The sequence below is a fragment of the Gavia stellata genome, chromosome 26, assembly GCF_030936135.1.
Source record: "Gavia stellata isolate bGavSte3 chromosome 26, bGavSte3.hap2, whole genome shotgun sequence".
Classification (NCBI taxonomy): domain Eukaryota; kingdom Metazoa; phylum Chordata; class Aves; order Gaviiformes; family Gaviidae; genus Gavia; species Gavia stellata.
In genome coordinates this window covers 1,219,494-1,230,079 of record NC_082619.1, presented here as the reverse complement: position 1 = coordinate 1,230,079, position 10,586 = coordinate 1,219,494, and the positions used below count along the sequence as shown (strand labels likewise).

General features: G+C 58.3%; 1 protein-coding gene across 1 annotated transcript; it reads right to left on the bottom strand.

The window, feature by feature from the left end:
- Positions 1-806: 806 nt before the first annotated feature.
- On the bottom strand, positions 807-9,889 carry RNF214 (ring finger protein 214). The gene is made up of 15 exons (XM_059829695.1): positions 9,798-9,889; positions 9,425-9,686; positions 8,924-8,983; positions 8,404-8,544; positions 7,538-7,677; positions 6,456-6,524; positions 5,524-5,620; positions 5,166-5,254; positions 4,630-4,732; positions 4,076-4,174; positions 3,347-3,723; positions 2,638-2,773; positions 2,240-2,347; positions 1,755-1,850; positions 807-1,050 (listed from the first exon to the last, which is right to left on the bottom strand). The coding sequence occupies exons 1-15, from the start codon at positions 9,887-9,889 to the stop codon at positions 985-987; spliced, it is 1,935 nt and encodes a 644-aa protein (XP_059685678.1). The 3' UTR covers positions 807-984.
- Positions 9,890-10,586: the final 697 nt, after the last annotated feature.

Below are 10,586 nucleotides of genomic sequence, written 5' to 3'. Positions count from 1 at the left end.
GCGTGTAGAAAGATTCGGACTGTGGCCAAATCCCGGCGTGCTGCACCCCGGCAGCGCTTGCACTGACCGACCCCGAGGCGTGGGTGCCTCTAGCAGCGCTGAATTTGTGCCACTGACTGCAAAAATCAGGGGGATAAAATTCTACAGAGTCAGCGCAAGATTTGAAGCGGTGCTGAGCACCTCGTAATCCCACCGAAATCCATGGAGAAAGGGTTGGCACGTCAGCCCGTGCTTTAGGAGAAGGTACAGGAGAGGGGAAGCTAGGAACTGCACCAGGTTGGTCATCCTGAGCTGCAGCGCAGCCGAGTCAGTTCACTCCCGAGCGCTCCCTCCCCAGGGCCCAGAGTCACAGCAGGGGACACCAGGTGAAGGTGCGTGCGGAACGCTGCCCCGCCGGAGGGGGACGGGGAGGGTTACCGCCGGCTGGCGCTGCGGACTCCAGTGCTCTGTAACCTATTGTCTATGTAAGAACAATGAATGTTAACACGGTAAATTATTATTACATTAAAAAAAGACCACAAAAAATGCTCTGCATCTGCAACCTGTTCATTGCTCAGAGGGGAAGTACGAGGGGACTGGGGTGCGGGGCGGTGCAGCATCCCACCAAGGGGAATGGTTTGTGGCAAGCACGGTGCTGGAGGGAGCACCGGCCCTGGAGAAGGAGCTGCTGGGAAGTAAGGGGGAAGAAGGAGTTGGAGCAGCCACGAGCGTCCCAGCAAGCAGGTTATGCTCTAACGCTCATTCGAAAGGAAGCCAGCAAGGCTGCGAACTAAGAAATAAGGAGCAGCACCAGATCACTGCATAATATACACACTTTATTTATGAATTTGTATGTATACAGACTTTCTATACACACATTACCTATATAATAAAAATGTACATGTGTATACATGGTCGTATAAATATAGAACTGTAGAAATCTTAGAACTGATCCTGTCTATTCACAGCAACTCCTCCTGGGGGACCACTTTGTTCGCGTAGCCGTCATTTGAGACTTGGACAAAAGGGGCAAGTGTCATTTGTGTTGGTTTGTGCCCAGAATTTGATGCACTAGAAGAGAGAGAATTAGTCAAGAGCCACCGGCACAAATCAAAGGCGCTGTGAACAGCGCGGCGCTACTATTCCAGAACAGTGCTGGCAAGAGCACTCATTTTAAGGTATGGATGGTCCCTCTTTCTCCCTCGAAGACAGCCTCCCTGAAAAGGTTGCCATGAGGAGGGAGACCTCCTCAACCTAGCAGGATCACCAGCCCCTTCCTCAGCAGTTGCTGGAGGCCCCGGAACTATTGGGATGAGGGGGTGGCCCACGCAGGTGAACCACTGCCAGCACTGCAGGACGGGAAAGTCGCCTCCTCTTCCCGAGAGCTCCTGTGCACAGAGCCCAGACGCCTGGGTGGCGGCCGCAGCTCTCTCCCTTGCCCTGTATTCTAGATCCTCCAGGACTGTCCTGCTCCGGGAAGGCAAAAGGCCAGGATCTAACCCTCCTCGCAACGAGCACAGGCTCGGGGGCAGGAATAAGGACAGCCTGTTCCTAAAGCCACCGCCACTAAATGGCCACTCACTCAGGGTGGCCCAGCTGAGAATATGGAAAGGGAGGGGTGACGGGATGCAGACAAGTTGTTTATTGATCACACCCATCTCCCGGAAAGATCGCAGGACAACAGGGACTCGCTACACATGGCCGGGGAAGGGAATCGGCACGAGGAACCATTAAGAGGAACCCAAGGGTAGCACACAGTGGGGAAGCAGACTCACCTCCTTGTGCAGCACGTGCGAGCAGGCCATGGGGTGAAGGTCACCGGGCTGCACAAGCTTCTGGCACATCAGACACAGCTTACAGGCAGACGGGGTCTGGGACGAGCAGCGAGGGAACAGAAAGGAGATGCACACAAAGTCAGAGCCACAGCTCAGATCACATAGTCCACATTCCAGCTACTCATCCTGCCAGCTGCAGCCAGGGGCCACAGTTTGCCCAACTCCTCCCTCTGCACGCAGCCGTCACACCATGTCAGAGCCTCCGACACCTCTCTTGCAGCCGTTCCTGTCTTCCCCAACATGAAGCACAAAGGATCCATGCCCCTAACCCTTCCCTTCTACCTCGCCAGCCCGAGTAGCTGCACGAGGAGAGAGGTCCCAGCTTCACTGACTCATCCTTTCGGCCACCTCTCAGAAGGGCTCCCTCCCTCCCTCTGCTTTCCCTGGGGATGGCAAAGCGCTCCAGGAAAGCCAAAAAGCCTTACGTGTGACGCTGTTCCAGGGTAAGCCACCTGGGCCGGGGGCAGGAACATGGGGGTGCTGATCTGCGGCAGTGGAGCAGAGAACATGGGGGCCCTGATTCGACCGAGAGGCTGCAGCAAAGCAAACGAGGCACATCAGAAAAGCCCAGAAGGAAGGGGCAGCCGAGTTACCCCAAGTCACCTCGGGGGAAAACTGCTCCCGAAAGTTACGCTGCAGTCAGCAGAAAGGGGAACCCAGGGGACACGCCTGACGCACAGCCCAAGCCCAAGCTCTGTGCGGTCCCTGCGCAGCTCAGTCTGCAGGGAACCGGGGAGCAGGTGCAGCTTCTCGCTGCTACCCAGGCTCCCCTTCCCAGCAGCCCCCCACAAGGAGTCTGGCGGCCCCCCCACCGATCTCTCACCTGAGCCCCAGCCGCTGCCCGCTCCTGCTGCTCTGCCAGCTTGGCTGCCACCAGCTGGTTCAGCTCCTCCATGGTCAGACCTGCCATGGTCCTCCGAGCAGTCTTGATCTGCTGCAGGATGTTGGTGAGCTGGGCCCTGCAGGGACAGCAGCCTGCTAAGAGCTCCCAGCCACCGCCAGCGAGCTGAGCGGCCCCCACCAACGGGGACCCTCTGTCAAAGGCCCTGCGACACCACCCCAGGCGAGACAGCCCCGGGGGAAGCCCGTATCACAGCAAAGGAGTGTGTGCTCTCAACCGTCTACCCTCTAAATGAGGTAGATTGCAGGCAGAGCGAGCTTCTCTCCCCAAAATGCTGGGGAAAGACTGGGAAATCCCAGCTGGAGCGAGAGACAGCGCCCACCTGTCGTGCAGCCAGGATGCAGCACCACAGAGGCTGAAGGACTCGCCTGAGGCAGTGCTGCACGTAGGGTGCTCTCGGCCGTGCTCAGGTATCACTGCCAGCCTTTAGACAACGCTCCAAACGTTTCTCATGCCCAGTGCTATGGCAAACCTGACAGAGCACCCAGCCTTTGATCCTCGCCTTCAGGCTTCCCTCGCTTCCTCCAGACCCCGCCAGTGCCAAGAGGAGCTCCGCTTCCCCTTACCCCAACTTGCTCACGTCCTGCACGCAAGTCTTCGGTCTCCGGGAAGGACAACGCGAGACACTTACTTGTTGCACTGTGGAAACCGAGTCAACAACTTCTCCAGCAGCTTTTCCAGCTTATCGGCCGGCTGCAGCCTGTGAAACTCTGGAGTGACGTTAACTCCTCCCAAGCCTGGCGGAGGAGGGATGGAGGCAGCGGGGGTCATGTGAGGGCTGTGCGTGCCAATAAGCGATGCCACTACTGGGCTGTTCCTTCCTTGGGAAGCAGGCAGCGGCGGGGAAGGCTGGTTGGGCCTGGAGATCGCAGGGTTCAGGAGGGGAAAGGAGAGGGCCCGAGGATCAGCACTCGGCATGACCATGGGCACGGGAACCGGTCCGATGGGAAACGGGAGCCTGGGAGTAAGGGATGGGTTGGGCTGGAATGCCGTCAGCATGAAATCTGTCTGAGAAAGAAAAACAGGGGGAGAAGAAAAGGCTGGTTAGAGTAAGCCCATCCGAAAGCAGAGCTGAGTGCCTTCCTCCCCAGCCAGACAGGAGGTGGGCTGCACCGCAGGCACCGGCAGCTGTAGCCCTGGCAGCAAGAGACCCTTCCCCTCCTCCCCAGGGACGGCAGGTAAGCCCAGACAGACAGGGGACAAGCGCAGGACTCCAGAAAACGCAATCCCACACAGCCTCCCGCAATGCACGTAGCACAGGCAGTGCCAGCGACGGGCCAGCGGGCAGGCTGTCCCCGGGGCCTCACAGCAACTTCCCCGCGGGGGAAGCTTGTATTTGTTAGGCTGGAGAGGCACTCACTTCTGAGGGGGGAGGTGGCAGCGTCGGGGTTGGGATCTGGGGGAGGCTGCTCAGCTTCGTTCCATTTCGCACCATCTGAATGTGGTCGTTGAACTGATCCTAGCAGAGAGGAAAGAAAACAGATGCATTTATAAAGGCTCTGCCTGAGGAAGTTTGGGGCACTGCCTGCCTACAGCAGGCATTGTCCTGCCTGGGCAGAGCATTCTCAGCCCTGGAACGGTTGCAGGCCCTGAAGCAGGCACAGTTTGGTTCCACAGGAGTAGGAAAAATGAAAAAGGACCCAGAGGGAGAAACAGAATAACTGCCTTCTGCGATTAACCCAACACACCGCTTTCATATCCACGTGGCTTATCCATACGCATGAGCCCGAAGAGGCCGGCAGAAGATCTCTGCAGCCGCTCGCAAAGGCAGACTGACCACGCCATGCTTTTGGGCACACAGCTTTTTCTGGGTCTTGGTCCTCTCCCAAAGAGGGTTGAAACTAAGCGCGCAAAGTAGCATCAATGCGAAGAACTGCTCGCTGTTAGGCTGGGAGCCGTTTGGCAGGAACTTACTCGGACACTTTCTTTGGTCATTCGTATCCTGTTCAGCCTCATCTCCCACTCCTGCTTCGGCCTCATCGTCTCCAGCGTGGGCGGCGCAGACCTGCAAGCACAACTAAACTTTCCCACTTGCAATTGTGCTCTAACTGGCAGCAAAGTGGGAGCAACTAACACCCCACACCCTCCTGCCTTCGCCCATCAGGGCTCCCCGCCTCTGGCTGGGCAGGAAGAAGGGCTCACACCCGGGCGAGGAACCCCGCAAGGCGAGAGCGCGTGGTGATACTGGAGCACGGACTGAGACACAGACGCCTCAGTCTATGCCGTGCCTACAGCACTCCGTCTAGAGCACGGCACACGTTCAGCAGACGAACAGTTTACAGGGAAAACCCCTTGTTTTGTGACATTCCTGAATCACGTTATTTTAATAAGAAAGCCACAGGAAACCTTGAACTATTTCAGTGAAACCGCTAGTGCAAGTAGAGGAAGAGGAGATAGGCATGTAGGGACACTCAAGTCACCCTGCCATTTCTGAGACTACATAGACTTACTTGAGGTAGGTGAGGTGTAGCTCTGCTTCTTTTTCTGCTTCTTCTAGTTTCAACACCAGCAGCTCCTTTCGGCTCTCCAGGGACAGGATCTAGCAGAGAGAGGCCCCACATGAAGAGCAGTTCTTGCACTCCCTTCTTTCTTGCTGCCAGACTGTAATCTCTTCGCTAAGCGCCATGCTAAGTGCACTTCCGACTAACTGCGCTGATACTTGTTTATCCCTTCTCTTGTCCCACAACGAGGGAGACTTAGCCTCATCCTCAACTGCCCCTAATTTCACATAATCATTCATTAACAATCTGGAATCTCAAAAAGACCCTCTTCAACAACTGCTTTGCAGGTAAGAAGGCACCTACTAACCTCTGCTTTCCAGGCCCGTTCTGTCTCCTCAAGAATGTTCCTGTTGATTTCATTGTGCTGGTTTTTCAGCTTATCTAGCTCCATCTCCCATAGCTGCCTGCAGACGGAAACAGAACAAGTCTGCTTAGCCACTGGGATGGCGTGGAACAGGAGAGCTGACAAACTCCCACGAAGCCAATTGATCCTGGTAGCACTGGATGGGGTGGAACGGTGGAAGACCGACAGCTTCCAGACCATGACACCAGCCACAGTTCCCAAGGCTGCGTGAGTCACCGCCCCAAGAGCGAGCTGTTCCAGAGCACGCAAACAACCAGCGTGCAAACACGCTGGGCAAAACGAGGAGAGGGGAATTCCCCTCGGCAAAATTCCGTCCAGCTCCAGGGAAAGGTGCCCAGGTCTGAACCAGGAAGCAACCTGAGGCACCGCAGAGAACTAAGCCATTCTGATCCTGAAGAAGTTGAAAGCTGGCCCTTTCCACCTGTGTTACATGAGCGTCTATGCCTGGACGTGGAGCTCTGCTGCCCAGCTTTAACATACCCGAGCGTGACAGAGTTTAGAGTAGTCGGGCAGCTCTGGGGAACAGAGAGAGAAACAGGTTTGCCCTAGTTCTGGGAAGTTGAAATTCAGTCAGACGTAGCAGTTACAAGCCGAGTCAATCCACTGAGCATAAACTCTAATCTTATGGGATCTTTATGTCACCAGTATCTAGGGGCCTGCTTGTGACCAGGTTCAAAGAGGATCTAATCCAGAGACTGGGGGCACCAGCCTGCTGGCAGAGGAGATAAAACCTTTAGAGCACGTAACTGGACAGCACTGTTAGAGCGCTCGCTCTAGCCTACACCACCAGAAGCATCAGATTCTCTCCAAGGCACAACGACTGGAAGGAAAAGAGTATTCAACAGCATTAATCCGTTAATAGATAAGAGCCTTACTTTTCGTCGGACTGCTCTGCAATCAGAGAAGCGATCTTGTTTTCCTTCTCTTCCTGCTCTTTCAGCAACCTTCACAAGAGAAAAAGGACAGATGGCGTCACCTCCTGCAAAGGTGTTATCGACCAGCCACCAACGCAGCCGGTCCCAAGTTTAAACAACACGTTGGCACAGCCATGCACCCAGCATAACAACACTCTGAAGACTGCACGATTCAATAAACGTTTGAAAGCAAGCGCTAACATCCTCCAGAGCAAAAATTCTGCTGTGTCATGATACTGCACAAAGACCATGGCATAGAACCAGAATCCAGCGCAGGCGGCTGTGCCGCTCCGACAACACACGCTTTGCAACCGTTCACTCAGGGGGAAATGGGCTGAGTACCTGGAACTAATAGTAAAGGAGCTTTATCCAAAAACATCATCGAGCCCTCAGAATAAAAAAAAAAGTCAGACCTCTGCGACATGACAGAATGGCTCCATGAAAGTGCCAATTCACCGTCCAAAGGAACCTTCGGATCTTCACAAAAGAATGTCATCTTGCTTGCATTAGACCCCCCCCGAATCTAATAGATTCTTTGCACAGAGCACGCGACCTGTCTTACAGCAAAGCCTGCCAGCAGCAGGCAGTCTTCCAAACCATTTGGCGTAAGGCATAGCCAAGCAGCCTACCGAAATGGGAAATTTTGAGGAGAACAACTTGGAAAGACCAACAAGACCCTACCCCTAGCACTGCAACGGAGCGGTCCCACCTCCGGCGGAAAGGCTCTGGATTCTGAAAGACGGCAGCGCACAGAGCTGAGCTGCACGTTACCCTGGCCAAGCGCTGTCCATGCACGCACCTAACAGGCAAAGCAATAACCCGCTGCCCGAAAATTCACTTTGAGATCTTCCGTAAACAAAAGGTGCTCTGTCTGTGGTAGATCCGTCCACAACCGCACCGGTCTGTCCTAAACCACTCACCAAAATACTCGCTGCTTCCAAAAAGTTTAAAGTGATCCTCTTTTGCTTAATCAGGTGTACCTCAGGGTTAAGCAATACCTTTCCCCTCCCAAAAAGTAAATACTCTCTTTTCCATACTAATACCTTCTGCCTTTCTCACAGAGTTTCTCAATTTCTGCTTTCAGATCCTGCTCTTTCTGCAGGAACTCTTTCTTTTCTTTCTCCATCTTCTTCTTTGTCTCTTCTCGCTTGATGGTCACATCCTGAATTGCTTTTAGGATCTCCTAGAGCAGAGCAAGCACCACGCAAATAAAGAGCAAAATTCCCAAGTAATGGTTTTGTTTTTAAACCCCTTATTATTTTAGATTAATTGAAGAGAGATTATGAGATTACACACATCATCCAAATCTTTCTTTTTAGTAGATCCAGACAAGATACATAGTGGTTATTATGAGAAAACCCAGGAGACAGACAGTCGGTCTAAACAGCAGGTTCTCCTGCCTCTTTAGGACATTAAGGGGCGGTGAGTTCTGCTCCGTTTCAGATCTAGCCGATGGGACACCGATGGTTCCTTTTGTCTTAAGGTGAGCTACCACAGGGCCAGCTGCAAATCACTCATTTCACCTAATGATCCATGAGCAATGGCCACAGAGATCTAAATAATCACAGGGAGCTAATTCTCCTCACTTCACACCAGTTTTCACTTGGAAAAAATGCCGTGCTTGTTGAAGAGACATTGCAAGACCACCAGCAGGAGCGGACGTGCACGCGGGATGCTGTGTTAGGAATTGGTTCTGAGCTGCTCAGCACCCGGCTTTGGGCAGGGGCCAGTCCTTAGCGCTGTAAAACAGCGTAGTACACGAGGGAAAATGCCACATGGCATGCCACTGCCGCTTCTCACGGCCTGCTTGCCTCCCCCCTGAGCCCCTCCGCACAAGGCCAAAGCAGCCCACCTTAACCGTGTAAGCGCTAACGGGCAGGTGAAACAAAAAGAGGAGTTCGCCGAATACCTGGTGGTTCTTCATCTCTTCTTCCCTCCGCTGCTGGAGCTGCTTAAGCTGGACCTGCAGCTGATTCTCCACTTGCCTCTGTTTGTCCAACACTTCCTGGTAGCGCTCCTTCAACAAAGCCCTCTCGGACATCATTTTGTCCTGCAGCAGAGAGCAGAAATTTAGGGAGAACCTTCCCCTTCCCTCACGCTACCGGGAGCGTGGACAGAGGCAGGAAAGCTCAAGCAGTGTACGAGAGCCCAGTAGGCGCCGCTGTCAAGAACCACAGTTAAACTGCTTCCACTTTCAAAACTTGGGCTCTCTAGATCAGAAAAGACAAAGGGAGGCACTGCCTGCAGCTGCAGCTAGCACTGCATCTCCTCCTTTAAAGCGGACAGCTTAAGAACTCCACGACTAGTATTTAAATGAGGAAAAAACACCCTGTGGGAAGAGCAGTGCTCCAGCTCCTTTGCCCGGGGACGGGCAGCACGGGAGCGTGAGCCGCAGAGCCTGGACCTGATCGCAGGACTTCGATACCCACCAAGTTCTTCTCGATATCCTGATCCGTGTTCACATCCGTATCGGCCGTCTTGAAATCAGTCTGCGAAGGGAGACGATTGCTGTCAGACCCCTCACCCCTGCAGCTTCACTGAGACTGGCCAGACCCACATCATCAACCAGTCCCGGAGAAACACTGGCGGTGGTGGCGTGACCTGCCCCAGAGTCAGACTGACCGCTCTTAACCGACCCTCACGTCGTCCCTCTACTCAAGCGCGAGGCCACGCATATGGCAGCAGCATACGGCAGTAGGCACGACGCGCGTGACCGCCCAGCCTCGACCCGTTCGATGCCTCGGTGCCCCTGCACCCTGCGCCCACCCTCCTGAAAGCGGCGGCTTCAGAAAGACCCTCTGAGGAAGCCTCGTCCCGCCACCGCAGAACCCCACCATCCCCACGGGCCCCTCCCGCAGCCGCGCTCCCCACCCGAGCGGGGCCCACCCCCGGCCCCGGCCCGCCGGCAGCCCTGCGGGGCGGACGCCCACCTGCACCGCGATGTTCTGCGAGGGCCTGGCGGGGGCCGCCTCCGGGTCGGGCTCCTCCTCCGCCGCCCCGCCGCTCTGCCCCCCGGCCTCCGGGCCGCCGGGCCCGGGCTCTCCCTCGCCGCCGGGCGCCGCCGCCGCCAGCAGCGCCGGGGCCTGGCCGGGCGCGGCGGGGCCGCAGGGAGCGGCCGCGGGCTCCGCCTCTCCGCCGGGGCCGGCCGGCGCCGCCTCGCTGGGGCTCTCCGGGGCGGAGAGGGCGCTCCCGCTGTGCGAAAGAAACAGGTCGGTCGGTCGGTCGGTCACTCGCTCCGCCCGCCGCGGCCCCGGCCCAGGCCCCGGCCCCGGTCCAGGCCCAGGCCCCGCCGGGCCTACCTACCTGCCGGGCGGCGCGGCGGGGCCGGGCTCGCAGAGGCGCGGCGGGGCCGGGGCGGCGGCGGGGCCGTCGGCCTGCGCCTGCTCCAGCGCCATGGGGCTCGCTGCGGGGCTGGGGCGGGGCCCGGGCCCGGCGGGGCGCGGCGCGGCGCGGAGCGGCCGGGAGCGGCGCGGAGCGGAGCGGCACGGCCCGCGCCCCCGCCGCCCCGCCCCTTCCGGCGCCAGGAGCGGCGGCGCGGAGCGGCGCGGCCGGCCCGCGGGCGCCGCCCTGGCGGAGGGGAGGCCGCGCCGCCGCGGGCGGAAGTGACGCCGCTGTCAGCGGCCGCGGGCATCCGGCAGCGGCGCCGGCCCATGCCCGGTGAGCGCCCGGCGGGGCGGCGGGACGGGGCCCGGGGCCCGGGGCCCGGCCGGGCGGGGCAGCGGGGGGCGGCCGGGCGGGGCGCGCTCCCGGGCCGCGCGGGGGGGCGGGACGGGGCGGCCCCCGGGCCCTGCCGCCCCCTCGCTCGGGCGGGGGTCAGCGGCCCGGCCGTCCCTGACGCGCCGCCGCGGCGGGCCCAGCCAGGGCTGAAGGCGGCCGGCCCAGCGCGGGGGACGGGGACAGGGGCGGGCGGGCGCCCGGGGGCCGGGGGAGCGGCGGCAGGCGCGGGGAGCGGCCTGCCCCGCGGCGCTGCGTGGCGACGGCCGGCTTGCCCGAGCCGCCCCGCAGCTGTGGCCTCCGGGACTCGGGCTCCCGCCCGAAGCCCGGGCGTGCCCGTGTTCCCCGGCGCCGTCTGGGCAGCGCCGGGCCTGCCCC